The sequence below is a fragment of the Grammomys surdaster genome, unplaced genomic scaffold, assembly GCF_004785775.1.
Source record: "Grammomys surdaster isolate TR1022 unplaced genomic scaffold, NIH_TR_1.0 341, whole genome shotgun sequence".
NCBI classification, from domain to species: Eukaryota; Metazoa; Chordata; class Mammalia; order Rodentia; family Muridae; genus Grammomys; species Grammomys surdaster.
Window position 1 is genome coordinate 801699 of NW_021604760.1, and position 20211 is coordinate 821909.

Sequence of the window (20211 nt, forward strand, 5' to 3'; positions counted from 1 at the left end):
CAGAGGCAAAATGATGAAGGGATTCAGGCAACAGATATATTTCTTTTTCTCAACATTGCTTGGCTCTCAAAATGTTAACCAGTGACAACATTTGCTAGGTTCGGCAGAACAGTGTGGGATGGAGAGTTAGCTTATTGACACTGCCATTTTTTTTGGATGATCCATGGCAAACTAGTAAATACACTAGATTGTAAATCCACCAAGATAGGCATGCTAGACACCACCGTTCTCAGAATCCTCTCTGTTGTGTGCTCACAAATTAAAAATGCCAAAAGTTGTTTTATGAAGTGAACTGCGAGATGGTGAGAGACAGACACAGAGACATCAGAATGTTCCAGCTTCCTTTCCAAACTGCTGGCTTGCCCATCAACATCAACCCTAGGTAAGCTGTCTAGCTATTCCACCAAGAGCCAGTAGCCATGAAAAACCAACAGCAATGAAAACCCAACAACCTTCCAGAGGTTTTTTTTTGTTTTTTGAAACAGAGTTTCTCTGTGTAACAAGCCCTGACTATCCTGGACTCAAGGACTCACTTTGTAGACTAGGCTGGCCTCGAACTCATAAAAATTCACCTACCTCTGCCTCCCAAGTGCAGGGATAAAAGGCGTGAACCACCATGCTTAGAGCTTCCAGAGATTTCTATACCACAACTTCTAAATTGTCTTCAAAGTTTCCAGCTTTCCCTGAAAGTCTGATGACTAAACTTTCTCTAAGTTGTGAACTTCATTTTTTTATATTTTTCCAGTCACTCTGACCATTGTGTCTACCTCATCAAAATCTCTCAGAAAATCCATCTCTTTCAAACTTTCACACATCTGAAATCAAAAGCCTTGGGGAGATCAGGAAAATGGTAAATGGTTACACACACACACACACACACACACACACACACACACACACACACAGAGTAAGTTCTTTCAACATCTCATGGTGGCCCTGCTTCACTATCTGAACTCCTGGAGGACCCAGTGAGGGCGAGTGTCTGCTCCAGTGAATGAATTAGCCGTGTCAGGATGTGTCTTGGAAGATGAAACTGAGAAACTGAATTGATAAGGATGGGTGAATGGAGGTTACCACATGTCTTAAAGTGTGGAATTGCCAGAGGTACAGCAAATGTATCCAAGACTCTATAGAAGACTTTGTGCCCAGACAGGTGATACCAGGGACTTTGACTCAGTGCCTGTCTTACTCAAGAAGCAATTACTTCCTGTGGGTCTTCTCTCTCCTCTCCTGCATTTAATTCACCTGCCCTTCTCCCCAGTGAGAGAGCTTTGTGAAGACAGGGAAGCCCACACATATGTAGGCACCACAGAGGCTTGGGGAAATTTAATTTCCTCCCTCCTCACTCATGGGAAAAAAATAAGTAGAACAGAGCATCGGGCTGCCTGAAATGACCCAGAAGGGTAAGTGCTAAGCAAAAAGATGCTGTCCTCATCCATCCTGGCTGGCTAGCTCCTATGGTCAGAACACAATGCAAACAGTAAGATGCCTCATGCACATGAAGCTCACACTTGTGGAAAAGTGAAGAGACAGGGAGGACACCTTCTGTCCACAGAAGAAGGACCCAAGCAGGAGGCTGAGTACCCACTGCTACCCAGTAGGAGCCATGTGTGTCAGAAGCATGTGTGCTGTGACCATGTTGAAGGAGACAGACCCCAGATGGCAGAAATGCCCTTTGGTGCCAGCTGCTCTGTGTGCGACCAAAAACATCATCATCGTCCACTCTTTCCCCAGGATCCCTTACCACCAGGTTCTATGTTAACTTAAAATTTTTAACTTACTTTATATGTGTTTGTAGGTACTTGTGTGCAGAAGCCAAAAGAAAATGTCAGATCCTTTGGAGCTAGAGTCATAGGTGGTTGTGAGCTGTAGTGGGAGGTATTAAATGAAAACAACCAGACCAGCAAGCTTCTAGGCTCTGCCACCAACCAAGTTCCTGCTCTAAGCCTGGCACCGGCTGGCCATCTCAGTCCTGCTGGCCCGGAGGCCCTGTGACTCATGCAATAACTGCCAACCTCGCAGTTAGATATCACAATACCCAGTAACCTGTAAAACAAAACTCTAAGAGCTTATAGTTAGAGGAAGGAAGGTGAAAATGGAGGGAGATGTAAACCAGAGTGGCTGTAAGTAGCCTCAGCAGTTCTGGCTATCTAAAGGTTAAGATAATTGGGATAACTTGTCTAAATGGTGCGGATATTCTGTATACTGAGATTTTTATTGATATATAAATCTGACTGGTTAACTATAAGCTCTTAGAGTTTTGTTTTATCAGGCTATTGGGTATTGTGATATCTAACCACAAGGTTTGTGGTTTTGCATGGGGCTAGGCCTAGTGCCTAGGAGGTGGCCGGAGGCAGCAACCATGCCAACATCTCCAGGCCCCACTCCAGAATAACAGATTCCTGGGTCTTTCCTAATAGGGTCTGAGTGAGAATCTGAGGATAAATAGCTAGAATTTGCATTTTGGGGGAATTCTCCATATTAATTCTTAGCATAGCAAACTGATGATTGTTGTCCCTAAACCAGTGAGGGGTGGGGTGCACAGAGCCTCTAAGTGGAATGGGCTACAGGATGCAGTAAACTTTGTCTCTAGCCATGAGGCATAACAACACCCAAGCACTGGGGCCGTGGCCCTGAGAGAAAAGATGCACTGAAGAAAAAGCCACATTTTAATAGGTGGAGTGACACCATACCACACAGAGGTAGAGAGTGGTGTTGTTCACACCATTAAAGGTCAGGTGGGTCTCAGAAAGGTAAGGTGGAGTTTCTAAACCCGCCTACCAACATTCAACAGTGAAACTAGCATGCTTCCAGGTTTGCTGTACACAAAGGCTAACCCTCTTGACAGGCCTGCAAAGCAGGTCCTTGCTGTCTGCATTTGACACTCTAGGAGGCTGGTAGAAGCTTCAGGGAATTAGGATGTTGGTATGCTTGGGAACGAACAAACCTAGGCCAGTGGTAGATATCAATCTCCCTGCAGTATCAAAACCTCTGATGACAGAATGTGGAGGAGAACTGAAAAAAGGAGAGATGCAAAACTTGGTCAGACCGCAGAAGTAGAGTCCGAGAACCAGCAGTTTGCTAGGCAGAGTCAAGGTGAGAAAGAGATGTCCTGACCTGCCACGCATCCCAGCACTGGGGACAAGAGAGCTGCTAGTGCTCGCCCGACAGCTGCATGGGAGCCAGGGCAGGAGTCCCTTTTCCTTAAGCAGCTCCTACTTAGAGGGAACTTTCATCTCAAAAGAGAATCTTGAAACAGTGCCTACCGTTCATGAGGGCGTAGGTAAGAATCATTACAGAGTTGTTCAGAAACCCATTTTCTTCGTTGATGACGCGGAGAGTCGCCTTTTTATCTTCTTCCGAGGAGTCCTTTGATGTGATACCCGCTGACAGGTAAATGATGACCATGTCTGTGTCTAAACAAAAACACACAAACTGGGGTTACATTCAGAGTCTGGTTGGAGGTAGCTGTGTAGTTCTCTGTTCCGTTTTCTCCGAATGTACCCACCCAGAGGACCTGCCTGGCTCCGTGTCCTGTGCCTTTCTCATGTGATGGATTTCCTGGCTTTCATCTTGCTAATTCCTCTTCCCTCCTATCCCTCGCTTTCTGGACAGCAAGGCTTCACTTCCCCAGTGCAAACACGCTCCTGACACATTTACCAGATGAAAGACGGTGATTTCCTCCAGGCGCCCACGCTGTGTTCATTTAAGCCAGCCTAAAAGGAAATCTCCCCAGCTTCTGAGATGAGGATTCAGTTTATCCTTTCTTCAGTTATACAGGGCTATTAACAGGAGCCACACTTTGGGGTGGACTTGGTTTTAAGGTGTAGGTCTTTTAGGTCTCTGTAGACATGCAAAGTGACTTGCCAGACCCCAACTACTGCCAAATACATTTTGATTTTTGAAAGTTTGTCAGTGTAGCAGAGCAAAAGTATGGATGAAGAAGCACCATACAGTGCTCGAAACTGCTACTATAGGCTTAGTGTTAGGGCCATGCAGGCAAAGGTCGTAACCTCTTCATATATACATATGAAGAAAGGTTTAGAAAATAGGCTAGACACCAGTACCAACTTCACCAGGCTGCTAGGAGGAATGGCTGACCACCTGAAAACAGGTAGGTAAACAAAGTCTGATGGCACAATGAGGAAGGTAAACAAGAAAAGCCTCAATACACATCTATGTGTGCATTCCTTCCATTGGCCTGAAGACAACTTGTGATCGTAATTCAAACCACGTTCCAAATCAGGCCAATGGGTAAGTGAGAAGCCATCGTAACTCAGAGAGAAGACCTTCCCCAAAGTGGACAGGCCCAAGAGTCACAGTGAGATGGCTCATCAGGTAAAATGGATTTCAAGGGTAACACTTAAAAGCGCCAAGTGCTCCAGTATAACTAAGTCCCAGTGCTGGCAAATGCAGGTGGATCTTGGGAGCTTTACTGGTTAGCCAGCCTGGTTAAGAGGACAAGCTCTAAGCTTAGGAGACTCTATCACAAAAAATAAAGAGGAGGAGTGACTGAGGAAGATATCCTGACATCAAGCTTGAGCATGTATTCATACAGAGGCATAGACACAGGGGGGTGTGCACATGTGCACACACATTGCTGGTAGGGGTAAGGGTGAGGGAATCGAGACGGGATGTTGAAAAGCCTACCACCACCACAGATAAAAATGGGAGGGATGGAGAAGAGCTGGTTTTCCCCCATTTTTTTTTCCTATACAAAAGTCTTTGAGTCAATAGTTTTGGACACCCTGTAGGGAATCTTATCACTGCGTAGAGAAATATTTGTATATACACTTATTTCTATAGGTCCTGTTGCTGTCATTTCACTGGGGCTACTTTAGAGTAACCATGACAGGCAGCCTCCTAGTTGCTATATGCATCCAAGGTGGTGGAATGCCAGGGCCACTGTTAGGGTTGCTTGTTACAAAGTGATACTTAACAAATACAGTTACCATTAAAAGTATCCTTGGGGTGATACTGCAACTCTTACAGTTTGTAAACTTCCATTTTAGGTTTTAGATTGTTCATTACTGTGCAGAGATTAATAACTGATATAGTGTCAAGGCTGTAGACAACCAACTGAAATTTAATAAACTATGAGCAATAATGAACACACCCACTGTTTAATACTAGCAGAGCTAACCAAGATGTTAACTGCACGTGTAAATGTGTTATCTCGTCATTGGAGGTCAGGAAGCTTTAGCAAAATGTCCACATTAGTACTAGATATTCACATCTTTTCGGTTTGTCACTATATTTCTGTGTATTACTTTAGTAGAGTCTGAAATATCTTACTTAAGCACCATGCTGGAAATAAGTGTCAAACAATGCACAGAACAAAATAGTTCCACCTTCCTGCAGGAGGGGATACAGGTGTTATCACAGGGTCACACAGTGCAACACAAACCAACTCTTCCTGGCCAAGGTCCTGTCGGTGAGAGGTTCTGGGATGTATCTAGACTGGCCTCCAAAAAGAACCCTTTTGATTTTCACTTTGCCCATTGCCTGTGTGACTGTCACAGGGAACTAGTTTTAGAGCAGAAGGCCGTGACTGGAAAGCTAGCAGGCCTAAGTCCCTAGGTGTATTTAATATATCCAGTAGAGAAAACTAATTTTTCCTTTGTAAGTAGATGTCAATTGGCGACAGCTTCTTGGTTAGGGAGCTGTTGTCTGTTTCCCCCTTTTCATTGCTACAACTCTGGCTTAAGCCTGTGCTGGCCCTATGCATGCTGCCATAGTCTCTGTGAGGTCATATGTCAGCCCTGTTGTGTCTGGAAGACACTGTGTCCTTGGTGGGATTCATCTGCTCTGGCTCTTATAATATTTCTGCCTCCTTTTTCACAGAGCTCACTGAGGGGAGGGCACTGACCTGAATCCCAGTGTGGAGGAGTCACTTAGCAGTTTTGTTAAGTTTGATCTGACTTAGCTTTTTGTTCAGTGGGACCTGAGTCACCCACTTGTGGGAATTTATAATATTGGTAAAATTAGAGGTGTTTAAATGTAGAGATTTGGGGCAAAGCAGGTCATAGCATCTAAATTGACAGAAAAAAATTCTGTGAAGACTCCACTCAGGGACTGTCTCTTTAAGGACACCATCAACATGTCTTGGAATCATTATTAGAGGAATAGCAACTCAAATTTGAGCCCTGACCTTATAATAAGATCTTCCAAACAACCATACACAAACAAATGGAAAGGAAACATGGTGTACGTTATTAATATTAATAGTAGTCTACCAAGGCCAGGGGTGGGGGATGGGGATGGGGAAGAACTCCACTTTGGATAAAAGTTTTAGCTTCTAATTGGTACAAGTTAAATTAGTGGAAAGCTACATAAACTGGTAAAGTCTGGCTCCTGTTTATTGGGACCTGATGTGAGCAGATGCTCCCCTCCGTCAACAGGCAATTCTTATAGTAATCCTATAGGGATCTCACTGCTGCCAATGAGCAGGGGCTAGTAGTGTCATCAGGGATGGGTCAGGATAATGACAGCTAATGTCACTGGAACAGTTATAAATCAATCCTGGGTCTTTTTTTTTTTGTCATACTCCATTCCAAATAAGGCCACTTATAGACATTCCAATCAATCTTTCCATGATTACAAGGTCAGAAAAGGTCTGGAGTTGAAATCAAAGGTCCAAATACATAACCACCAGGCCATACTATTTGGGATACCACAAAACCTGTCACTATGATATGGACAGTGGACATTCCTGGAGCCTTGCCCTATACAAACCAAGTCGGGCTCTTCTCAACTGCCAATAGAGACCATGAAGTGGGGGACTGCAAGTTAAAACCTTTTGAAATATCTTATTTGACCTAAAAGAAAAGAGTTCCGAGCATTTTGGAACCCATGGTTTTAGAACCTGCCCAGGTTTTTGATGGCCAGTCTTCCTGTCATGGTTTTGTTTGCCAACATAAGAAACCAAACACAAAACAAACAAACAAAAGCAAGGAGAAATGCCTCTTATAAGAGCAGGCTTTCTGCCAATGAGCATGACAGGAAGGTCCGTGAAATGAGGCTTCATAAAGTTTTAATGTAGGAAGGACGTAACATTTGAAAATCCAGACATCACAGAAGAAATCTATATCTCTGCCTTCTCTTGAATCAGAGGATTCAGCCATGCTCTCACTGCCTGTCCTGGTGAAGCAAGTTCTTCCACCATACCCACACCTGCAAGGGATGCTTGGTACCCTTCGCTCTAGTTGCCTGGGCACCACGGGCATCTGGGTTTACAACAGTTAACATCTCTCTCTTGTATGTGAAAAAGATAGCAATCAAAACTGGACAGGAACTTTTAATGACAGGTTGATAACTAGAGTGAGGGAGAGAGAACACTGCTGGTGAGGGACTATGACAATCTAGCTGTCCTAGTTGGCTTTCTGCTGCTGTGGGAAATGTGATCAACCTGGGGAGGAAAGGGTCCCTTACAGCAAGGACTCAGGAAAGGAACTTGGAGGCAGGAACTAAACCCAAGGAGGAATATGGCTTACTGGCTGACTTGTTCCATCTGTTTTAAAAACATACTCCAGGACCATTTGCCCAAGGGTGGGGACCCACAGATGGCTGGACTCTCCTACATCAATTATTAACTAAGAGAATGCCCATTGACATAAATAGGTCAATTTGATGGTGGTAACTCCCCAAGGATGCCTCTTCCTCAATAAGTCTAGTTTAGGCCAAGCTGACAAAAACTAACTGGTAAACTAAAAATCTCGCTGGAACACTCAGAAGGTAAGCACGGACCACTGGCCTCACTGAACTGTGGGCAGCTGATCATTAAGTCCATAACATTGGCTAGTATGTGGATGATGCTCACTCGATCTGGCAGGCAAGAGTCCAAGATGATGCAGCCAACATCTCCATAGTCGTTCATTTCCCTGTCTGCTTGGGCCTAAGCTATAACATGCTTCTAGGGATGGAATATGGCAAAGATAAACCAATGTGGCAATCTATGATGGCAAGTTATACTTGTTGCAGCCAACTGGTTGGCCAGAGCACCAGGCACAATGTTTGACAACTATCACCACTGTCTACCTTTAAGTCTTTAGATACAGGTACACAGAATGGCTTGAAAATATATTCTTTAAATTTATTTTGATAGGCTATATTAAACTAGGAAATACCAGTACTACAGAGGCAGAGGCATCCTTGCTGGTGCCAAGGATTGAGAGCTGGAGGGCAGGCTGTGCTACATAGTGAGACCCTATTTCCAGGAAAGAAAAAAAAGAAAGCAAAACTCAAACATCCAAACAGGATGAATCAATTTTTCTTTTTTAAATAAAGAAAAATGGCTACAGATTTTTGAGGATAAAGGGAAATTAAAATCCTTTGAGAAGTTTCAAAGCAGAGTCCTATTTCAACCGCTCCTTCCTTTAGCGTACATCCTCATTCCAGATTTCTCTCTAATATAGGAAAATTAAATCAGAGTGCCTTTGTACATTCGAAGGGTGTGCTTGTTTAAATGACAGCTGGTTAGGAGAGGGAGGGGATCAAGGCCAAGAATCCCAGTGACCTCCTTGGATGCACAAGAGCACTAGCACAGAACTGTCCCAAGCCCATGGGAGGCAAAGCCACCAATTAACACTACAGAGGATGTGGCTATTCCCTTGAGAAATGAGGGAGGATGTGTTCTTAATAAAGGGGCAAGAAGAGGAGGCTCTGGGAGCCTGGAAGTCCCGCAGACTGACCATGGTAGAACGGAAAAGATGAGAACACCTCGTTAGGTAGCTGCGAAGATGGCAGAGAATGATTTTAGCAGAAATTAACTGTAAACTTTCCCCTCTAGTTCCGGACCTAGAGGGCCGTCTCTCATGAGTGCACCTACTTGCTTGGAACCGAGTGTTGTTGCTGGTGCTTCGAATCAACTGGAACGCCCTGTGAAACCCTACTGCGTGCTGGGTGGGGCTGTCAGAGGGCTTGACGCTGCTAACAAATGTGGACATTTTCCTTTTTGTCTCACTGGTGGCCGGAGACAGGTACGTCTTATAGCACTGGTCCAACGAACAGGTCCTGACGGCATCTGCCACAGTCAACACAGAAATCTGGAGGACACAAAAATACCCTTTTTCTTTACTGTTTGTTTTTTGTTTGTTTGTTTGTTTAAACAAAAATCCTCAAACAAATGTTTTTCTGTTTGTTTTTGTTTTGCTTTGTTTTTGAGGGTGAATTTTCCTCATGTTACGCAAGTTGACCCCAAACTTCTAGGCTCAAATAGTTAGTCCTCCTGCCTCAGTCACAGTGCCCAGGCTTGAATGTTCAGGTAACAGGAGAGCTCAAGGAGAAGGCCTGTAGAACAGGTTCTGAGCTTAAAAATAAATGTCTGCAGTCATCAACCCGTCAAATTTGAAAAGAAATTGTACAGAAGAGAACCTGGGACTTTGGGCTTCGATCCAATATGCAGTAGCAATACAGCGTTTGCATATAACATACAAAAAAGTTAACAAAAGCTCATCTCTAAATTCATGCAGAAAAAAAAAAAAAAAAAAAAAACCTGGGCAAAAGCTGCCCATCTCGGTTTTTAAACTAAAGACTAGAGTAAAGGTATGGTATGGTCTCTGTGCTTTCAGCAATTAGATTAGTAAGAGAAAGTCTTTGGTGATGGAAATTTGAAACCCTCAGGCTACATGACAGTTGTATGGGACCACTGGCACTATCTCATCCATTGTTAACTGAGATGTCGCTATGAGGCACCTGATTGGACAAAATGAAACAAAAGTAAGTGCTGAAGATATTCAAGACAGCTTTCATGCCCCAAGAGTCACCGGGATAATAGTCACCTTGTCATGTTCATCAATGGCACTGAGGATGACCTGAGCGGCGTCCTTGGCAATCTGCAGCTGGGTGTCCGTGACTGAGGCCCCGTGGTCCAGGATCACAACTATGTGCTTGGACTGTGGCCGGACGGTAGAGACATAGATGGGCCTAGAGAAAGGAAAAAGATCTCAACACAGTTGTGAACACTACAGATGCATAGGTGCACCTGTGTGTGTGTGTGTGTGTGTTCTCTTCTGGGGGATGTTGGAGTACAGGTTGGAGCGAGCTCAGGCTGGATGGGGGTGCATTGGAAAGGACAGGAGTGTGAAATTCTGACTTTAAAGATGAAAGCACATCTTCTGAGAGGCTGGCTTCTTCCTCATGCTCCACTTCTGCATGGCCAGGCTTCCCATCTAGTCACTGGGTTTGGGGAGTGAACTGCTAGCCCCTCAGGCCATACAGACTTGGTCCAAAGTGAGAACAAGGCCCAGTTTGCCAGTGTTGGCTTCTACTTTACAAACAGAACAGATGGGGTTTTGCTAACAATAAGAAAGCCTACGACCTGGACTTGTGCTGGGCAGTTCTGGATGGCATCCTGTCCTCTCTCTTCCCATTCATACACCCTCTGGTAAGACATCCCTTTTTCTATCTATGCCTCAGAAACTCATACAGGCCAGCCACCAAAAGGCCTCAAGCTGAGCATCTCAAACTACGTCATCAAAATTTGTCTAAACCTGCAACAGCCACTCTTCCCGCCAGGTTGTTTGCCTGTGTGAAGAAAGAGGGGAGCTGCAGAAGCCACAGAGGAGAAATGCATCTGATCAAAGCAGGGGTGGTTTAAAAAGCAAATCAGCCTCAAGAGAATCCCCTCCTTTATTGACACCTCCAAAACAAGAATTTTCTGTGAAATGTGAGCTTCCAGTGAATCACAAAAGCCTGGGCAAAAATTAAGAAATGTAGGCAAGGTACCAAAAACACCCCTTAAAATCTGGCCAAACTCACAATAGCTGTTGGCAATTCAAAAGTCTTGTATTAAGGCTACCAGCCAGTACCACTGAGCCAGTGGAGAAATGAGATAAAAAGAATCCAGAAGTGGTGGCCTCAGGATGAACCAGAAACAGAACAGCAGGAACCACTGCCCGGCCCTGCACTGACATGAGGGCGAATGTTCCTCGTTTTGCATGTGTTCTTCTAACTAGGGGAGAGGATTTTCCTTAAAATGATATATTGCCTTTGTCTTGACTGATTCTACCCAATGAAAAGCCAAGCCACTTTAGCTAAAATCTCTTTAGTGGGGGCGAATAAATAGCACTGTATGTTACATAGACAAACTGGGAGGCAGACCCCAGAGCTTGACTCCTCTCACTGGCTCCTCTTTCTTGGTGCAGTGCTCTGAAACCCAATGGAGTCTTCCAAGGGTTGGATAGAGTTTGCAAAGGCAACCAGTTGAGACAAGTTAAGAGGCGGGACTGGCAACCTATGAGGAGGGAAACAGCCAAAGATGCAGCTTCATTACAGGCAGACTCCAGCTGGGACTTGCAGGTGAGAGTTGGCTACTGATAAGACCCTGCCTTCCCTCCCACACACCAAGGCAGCCTGCCATCTAATCTGTTTCCCTGGAGCTTCTGCTCTCCAACCAAACCAGTGGTTCTCAGCCTCTGGGTTACCACCCATTTGGGTGTTGGATGACCCTTTCACATGGGTCACGTAAGAACCATAGGAAAACACAAACATTTACATTACCATTCATTGCAATAGCAAAATTACAGTTAAGAAACAGCAACGAATTTATAACATTGGTAAAATTAGACGTGATTAAATTCAGAGATTTGGGAACGAAAATAATTTTATAGATGGGGGGGGGGTCACCAGAATGTGAGGAACTGCATTAAAGGCTCCCAGCATTAGGAAGGTTGAGAATCACTGAACTAGACACCAAAGTCATGATTTCTGGTCAAGTCTCCATGGCAGGCACCTGTATGAGAATATCTAGGGTGAGAATGATAAAAACCATACAAATAATAACAAATTTTCTCTTCTTCCCTCCCTCCCTTCCTCCTTCCCTCCTTTGAAAAGCACACAAAGATTCCCCACCCTTAGGGAGAGACCCTGGATACAATTTGAAGAAAAGATGAAGGGATACCCCAGGACTATTTGGGAAGAACAGGCGTCTCCCACTACCTCCAGGCATTCAACACGCTGCCAAAGGAGACCTGATGGGGCTCAAAGGAGTACAACTCTGCCTAGGGGCTTCTGTGAACTGAGGAGCCTTGTTTTACAAATGATCTCATCACTCCTTTCCCTCTGAAGGCACAGTCCAACCAAGGATTTTCTCCCTGAGGAAGCAGGATGAGAGTGATCTTTAACCCAAAGCTTGTGAACAACCTTAGAGCTTGCAGTAGCTGAAGCGGGCAGTATACTTCAAAAGCGTAAAGCTCATTATCTGAGAAAGGAAAGTTAGCCACCAACTCTACTGCAATGTATTGCATTGTTATGCTCTAGGGCCACACTGTGGAGAAGGTGCTGTCCTGTCTATTGCAACAAAGATGTTCACAGCACAGAACATTAAGTGCACTGAGCAATTGCATTTCCTGCCCATAGCTTTGCTTGGCGTGATAGATAGCTGTTGGAAAACTCGGGGCTTTACCATCACCCTGCCTCAGCACAGGCACATCCACATGATCAAATGTAGACATAGATCAAATGTAGAAATGTTATTTCTGAGCAAGACAAAGTTTCAGAACCTAAGCTCTGATTTACTGAAAAGCTGCTATGTGTGGACCTCACTGCTGAGGTTGGAATCTGGGGTCTTGGCCAGATTGAGCAAGTCTTCTACCCAGAGTCACAGCCCACCCCTCCCTACAGATCACGGTCAGCAACAAATGACCTGCACAAGAAGTCAACATACCGACTGCGGTGCTCATAGCTGCCCTTACACCGGAACTTGTGTGCTGGGAAGACAGTGAAAATTCCTTCTTCTGAGCTGAAATATTGCCACTTGATTCCAGGGTTAGATTTCAGGTTGTCTGCGAGAACTGAAAGAGGAAGAAAATGAAATATAACCACAGAGCCCACAGGGGTGTGCATGCATGGCTCTTCAGGCATCTGTTTTGCATAAACTGCTTGTAGGATGAAAAAAAAATCCCACCAGATAGAAGGCTGTAAATTTCCTACAAAACATTTTCTTTCTGCCCCTTAAAAAAAACATCTTGTGAATAGGAAGCATAACATTTCGCTCAATGGAAGCTATTACTCTTCACATAGTAGGGTGACATTCTATGTCCTCGACTATTTTTTCCAGTACAAATGATTCATTTGCACTAATCTGTTTTCTCATGCAGCCGGTCCCTGCTGGGGTAGTATCTACTTGATAGTGTTGATGGTGTGAGGGCCATTCTCTTACCATGGAAACTGCTAATAGACCTTGTCTCTAGGGACTAGATCTGTGACTTTGACCTTGCCTTCACTAGTCTCACTCCAGAGTAATGGAAATTGTTGCACAGATGGTATTTGAAGGGCCAGAAGCACATCATTTAGGAACTCTGGTACTCAGAGAATGGTAGAAGCACTCCCATGTCCCCAGAGCTGACACCGATGCTCATATCATGCTGTACTGTCTAACTGCCTGGGTGGCTGTTCCCTACTTTGAATCATACTTAGCGTTTCTTCAACCCTAGTGATGCTCACCTGTGTGTGCCTTGACTTTCAACTTCTTGTATTTTTAAATTTTGTTCTTTTAAAAATCAATCAGTGTGTGTGTGTGTGATGTGTTGTACACTCATGCCAGGGGACTCCAGTGTGGAAGTCAAAATGTTCTTGGGTGTTGGTCCTTGCCGTCTACCTCATTTTGAAACAAGGTCATTTGTTGTTGTTTGCCACTGTGCATACCAGGCTAGCTGGCACAAGAGCTTCCAGGGATTCCTCAGTCTTCACCTCTCTTCTCACCGAGATTAGAGAAGTGTGTGACTGTGCCTGGGATTATGTGAGCTCTGGGGATACTGAGTTCCGTCCTCATGCTTTTACAGCAAGTGAATTTTTACTGATCTATCTCCCCAGCCCTTGAATAATGATGATGATGATGATGGTGGTGGTGGTGGTGGTGATGATGGTGATGATGATGATAATTAGAAAATCCTTGCTATGCAATCCAGGGTGTCCTCAAATTCACCATGCAGTTCAGGTTGTCCTTGAACTCACAACCTTCCTGCCTCAGCTCCTGAATACTAGGGTTAATCAAATATTCATCAGCAAATAGCTTCCAAAAGTTGTTTTGCTCTCCTCACAATCAGAATGTCATCCCTTCTTTGAGCCACTGTGCCTTTACTCTCTTCCATTACAACTCAACCCTTTACTACCCATCTGCCTCTGCGCAGATCACTGCTCCATGCACTGCAGCATCCGTCAAGATGAGCAGAACCCATCTTCACTGTAGTGACCGACGTGCCAGCAAGTGAGGGACAGAAGCAGAGCACAAGGCGGTGTGTGTGGAGGGAGGAGTGTGGGAAAAGACAGAGTGGGCAGGAATTCTTGAGGTGTGATCCGGAGAGCGTACACACAGCTCTGAGCACACACATGGCTCAGAGAAGGATTGGTTTCTCTAGTTGAGATGTGACTCTTGACAAAAATGGTAGACTTTACCTCTACAGTAGCTCTCAGGGTATTGCATTTAACATGTGAATGATCAAATACAACATGTGACCTAATCTTGCAAATGAGGAAATGAGAGCTTAAAGATAGTCCACAGAGTGTCTTAGTTAAACTGCTGTGAAGAGATACCATGACCAAGGCAACTCTTATAAGGACAACAATTGGGGCTGGCTTACAGGTTCAGAGGTTTAGTCCATTATCAGCAAGGTGGGAACATGAAAGCATCTAGGCAGGCAAGGCACTGGAGAAGCTGAGAGTTCTACATCTTGTTCTGAAGACAAACAGAAGACTACTGTCTTCCAGGCAGCTAGGAGGAGGGTCTCGAAGCCCACTCCCACAGTAACACACTTCCTCCAACAAAGTCACACCTACTTCAACAAGGTCACATCTCCTAACAGTGCCATTCCCTGGGTCAAGCCTATTCAAACCACCACACACAGTGCCTTTGTAAGCCCAGCAAATTTTGTGTTTCTTTACTGCACTTGTACCTCTGTGTAAGCACAGCTCACGTGTTTTCCACTCTGGGTTCAAGTTTAAGTGCATACAGCAATAATGTGACCTTGTCCCTCCAGAGCCCAGAGCCATGGATACACAGTATCCAGTGAGCATTTCTTGAATATATGCAAATCCGCATCTGGCAGGTGGAAAGGTATCACAAACACAGCTCTTTTGACTCTCACATTTTTTCAGCCAATGATTCTGTATCAAATACAAAAGGACGAGGCCGCTGTTCCATCTATAACCCTGATGCTCACTAGACTTTGATCAACTCTCCATTTATTCTTGGCCTGTCATGAGAACAAAATTGCTTGGCAGGACAGAAGGCTCAAAAGAACTGATCCATGCCTAGGACAAACTAGTTGAGGGAAATCTGAATATACGCTGAGCCTTTTACTAATTCATCAGCACAATATCTGATGAGCAGCTTAGATGGGGTTTAAGGGTGCTATCCAAAGATAGGAAATGTCTACCAGGCAATGAGAAGGGGTTGGCAACAAGTACCTCTTACCTACCATGTACAATGAGAGGTATCATGCACACACCACAATGGATTTCTGCATTTGGGCTTGCTTAAAATGGTATCTATCCCAAGATGCAGCCTATGTGGAAGGATGGGGACATGAGTAGACAGTAGTAGTATCACCTTGCAAATGTTGATTTAGCAAGATGAGAAGCCTAGAGGCTGAGGTCAGCTCTCCAATTCATCATAAAATACAGTGTATAATAAGCACATATCATCTGTGCATAGGGTGGAGGATATAAACACATATCCTCTGTGCATAGGGTAGAGTACATATAAGCACATATCCTCTGTGCATAGGGTAGAATATATATAAGCATATCCCATCTGTGCATAGCGTAGAATATATATAAGCACATATCATCTGTGCATGGGGTAGTGTACATAAGCACGTATCTATGCATAGGATGTTGTACAGAAGCACATACCATCTGTGCATAGGTTAGCATCTATGAATACATGGTTGCCATGAACCCAGAGTAACTCTAGTAGTCTCTTGTCTCTTTCTGAGTGAGGTTTACCGTATTTAAAGCTTATCTACTTTGCATATATCCTCCTGCCACTGGCAGAATGTTCTCTGAGGACTGAGCAATGACCAACGGTTGGGTGGCAACCCAAAAGTTAACAAGACAGCAATTAAAATCCACGGTCAATGTTAGAGTGTCAGTTTTGTCTTTATTACTGGCATGCAGAGACACAGTCTGGCATCAGAGCTGTTTCCACCTGTCATAGGAAACACTCAAAACACAAAGGAGAGACCACGACACCGGTCAATAAACTTCTCATTTTATGCTGAGATCCACTTTCAAAGACCATGCTGGGACAACATGTGATTGTGCCTTTGAAAAGCTGCACGGTGCCGCTGGTCACCTAGCCCCACTTCCAGGAATAGATCCCCAGAGATACCTGTGACAATTGTTACGTGAAGAAAACTAGGGTTCCACTCTAGCAACAGAGCAGGGAGTCCCGACACGAGCTCTTTGCTGATGCATTTTTGTCATTTAATTCCAAGCAAAGCAAGTCAACCTTAACATGCATAAGGTGTCAGGTATAGGAATTAAACCAGAACAGCAGGGTCCCACAGGCACACAGAGCAGTAAGTATTAGGATGCCCATATGCCCCCATATCTCTGGTTTGAAGGGCCAGCTTCCAGTCCCCCCACAGTTTCCCAGTTTGGAATATCGGCATCAAACTTCTGCTGAAAGACACATAGTAGAAATCCTGGCTGTTGAGAGAGCATATGGTGTGATAAAATTACTTACTACTGCTAATATAGCAAGAAGGCAGCCACAGGCATGTAATTGATCAAGTCTGGCTGTGGGCCAATTAAAGTATATTTACAAAAATCAGCAGTAAGCCATATTTTGTTGGCAGTTCTCCCCCAAAGCTATGCAAAATATACTACACGCAGGATTTGATGTATTTCTGAACATGTATATCTTTAGCAATTAGTGGTTTTTCTTTTCTCTATCACCTCCACATACATAACACAGGCATCCCAAGTTCAAGCAATGACAATTATCTCTAAGACACACAAGGAAATGGGCTCCATGAGTTTTTGTGGCATGCCTGAGGTTTTACTTTGAACAAGAAGGGCACATGACTCAAGCCAGTCTGAGATCACCAAGTCTGTTTCTGTCTCTTGCCAGGCACTTTGCCCTTGTTAAGGTCATCCCCAGGATGCAGTGAGCATGCTCTCTGGTGGAGCCTTGCTGATGTGAATCTGTGCAGATACAGAAAGGCCTCTTCCTTCCTCGCCTCCTGGGGTCTGAAGCCTTAACCTTGATCTGATATTTGCAATGTTCTCCAGGCAAACCCTGCCAACCTCTGCAATAAAAAGGCAAACAGTGCCTTTGGAAGTAAAAGAAAGCTTGATGACCTCATTTAAAAGTAACATCTGTAACAATAAACGGGCTCTAGGAAACTATTAAAAGGGAGCCAATGGGACCGGGAATGTTTTAAAAATAAATCAGAAGTCATACCGCGCGTGATACATTTAGTCTCACCACAAAAGATCATTCTGGATTCTCACAGTCACTCTTGCATTGAGTGCAGCAGGCAAGGGTTCTCAAGTTCTCCTTCTCAGGAGTCCTTTGGCATACAATTACACTTCACCCATTATCTGGTACCAGCAGAGGAAGATGAATATGAAGGTAATGAGATCCCTAGGACCTAGAAGTAATCCATCACTATGGAGCATGAGCAGCTAAGCAGGTTCCCCTCTGGCCAAGATGCAGAGGTGAAGAGAGCCTTATTAACTGTGAAGGCAACCCAGAGGGGCTTCCCACCATTCTTGGATCAGTTACACGCTCTGGCCACTTGAAGTGATGTCCAACTCAACACAGGACCCTATCTGCTTTTTTTTCTTTCCTCGAAAGGGGTTGAAAAATGTCCAGGAAAAAGGCAGGCCCAAACTATTGGCCCAGGATGCATGGTATTTGGCTTTAAACTATTAGTAGGGAGGTTTATTATCTGTCCATGTAATGCACACACGTATCAACACCTTCCCACATACATGTGTTAAGGAGGCAATAAATCAATATTCTTCATTGAAGTTGATAGCCAAGCTTGAAGATACAGAGTCCTCTGAAGTCCTAGGGTTGGGGGAAGGGAGTTATCTCTTGCTACCTTACAATCAGTATAACTGTTGTTAAGGTAAATTGTAGAGCACTGGTTCTCAACCTTGGGTTTGACCATTACACAGAGGTCATTGAAGACCATTGGAAAGCATAGATATTTATGTTATGATTCATAATAGTAGCAAATTAACAATTATGATGTAGCAATGAAAATAATTTTATGGTTATTTTATTGTTGAAGGGTTGCAGCGTTAGGAAGGTTGAGAACAACCACTGCTGAGGAGTTTCATTTCTAGATCTACGATCCTGGAGGGCTGGCTTCCCATTCCATCTACGTTCAGGTACAAGTTTTCTCTTAGAACTAACTCCAGCACACTGGTTAACATGGTCTACACATGTGCTGCATACATTCTAAAAGCTCATTTTCTCTTAAAGAATGCTAAAGTCAATTAAAAATAAATAAGATATTCTGACTACATCAGTATGGAAGCATCGATCATTTTAAATAGGCTTTTACAAAGTCAGCCATTACCTTCTCCATGTGTGACTGCTTTGTTGAGAAAGTTTGCAAATAAAATCACCTCATACTATTAACTATTTATATAAATAAATAAATAAACAAACAAGCCATAATATGTGTAGTTCTCTGTATAAATATACATTTAGAGTTTAAATAAAATTTTCTTATCTGGGCTGAAAATACTCCTTGCAAGAGCCAAAGACTACCTAACAAAATCCAATACTAGGCATGAGAAGTCCTCTTTTGAGTTGTTGGTCAAGGTTGTCCAAGAACCCTCCTCCTTTAAATATAAAGCCTATTGTTGTTGCCTTGGTTACCCCCTGAACTGGCCAATTTTATGTCATCTTGACACAGCTAGAATTATCTCAAAGGAGGGAACCTCAATTGAGAAAATGCCTCCATAAGATATGGCTGAACAGAATTTTCATTTGTTGGTGGTGCCATCCCTGAAAGTCCTGGGTTCTACAAGAAAATAGGCTGAGCAAGTCATGATGAACAAGCCAGTAAGCAGCGCCTCTACATGGCCTCTGCATGGCCTCAGCTCCTACCTCCATGTTTGAGTTCCTGTCCTGACTTCCTTCCAAAAAGAACAGTGATATGGAAGTACAGACCAAATAAAATCTTCTCTATCCAAGTTGCTTTGGTCATGGTTTTTCATCTCAGTGGTAGTAACCTTAATTAGAACACAACCTTATCTGAAGCAATTAAGTTAATCACAACCATAACTAACACACCCTGAACTTCAGAAACAGGGCCCAGAGGGCCATGAACTGGAATGGATGCTTTTCTGAGGATTAGTTTTCATGGTGTAATGCAATTTCTAAAAGAAGGAAGCCACCAACAGCCCTACCCAGCTAAGACACCGATGAATCACAACAGCAGCATGCCACAATGTCTCTACAGGTGCAGAAGTGGCAATCATACCTTGGCAGTAACTAATAATTCTAATTGTCTTTAAAACTATCTCAACAGAAGGGAAACCATGGCTGGTACTGAAAACTTAGCCAATTAATCAGGGCTACAGATCTTGGAAATGTACATTAAACCAGCACCTTCCCTAACTATATTCTAAACCTTTTCCCTTAGACTCAAAGATAAGCGCAATCTTCAGTCCTCATCAGGGAAACTTCCCTTTGCAACAGGGAGAGAACATGGCAGAAAAACACAACCAACTAAAATGCAGAGTTGTAGAGCACAGCCCTGATGGATCCATCTAGAAAACTTTCTTGTCCCTAAGGCTCAGGGAACATTCCGGAAAAAGAGACAGAAAGATTGGAAGAGCCAGAGAATTGGAGAGTTTTCTATGACTCCTAATAATGTCAGAAGCTACATCCATGAACTTCCACCAACATGAACTGAACAAGGACAACAATAACAGACATTCTTGCTACAAGGACATGGGAAAGCCTACGGTGCCTCAACCTTACACAAAGGACTAAAGGTACATGAAGAATGCTGAGAGTGGGAGAAATAGTCTTCTTCACGAAAAGTTCACAGTTGGTTATCTAATACCAAATGGTCAGCTCTGACAACATACTTATGACTAATATTCAGGAACACACACACAGTGCACAAAACAACAGGTTTTTCCCCCCCTGAAGCAAAAGTAAGAGGTTTATTTTCTAGCGTGTCAGGGTCAACCCTCAATCCATCCCTCTAGGCGACTGATGAGAAGGTGACCCTGAAT

The 20211-nt window shown here is 43.9% G+C and overlaps 1 protein-coding gene across 1 annotated transcript in view; it reads right to left on the reverse strand.

Moving 5' to 3' along the window:
* Positions 1-20211, reverse strand: part of Cachd1 (cache domain containing 1) — a 220359-nt gene that overhangs the window by 45435 nt on the left and 154713 nt on the right. The window contains exons 5-8 of the mRNA XM_028778781.1: positions 12665-12791; positions 9780-9924; positions 8828-9044; positions 3267-3416 (exon numbers count right to left, since the gene is read on the reverse strand). Coding sequence (XP_028634614.1) covers positions 3267-3416; positions 8828-9044; positions 9780-9924; positions 12665-12791 — 639 coding nt within the window. The remainder of the gene's footprint in view (positions 1-3266; positions 3417-8827; positions 9045-9779; positions 9925-12664; positions 12792-20211) is intronic.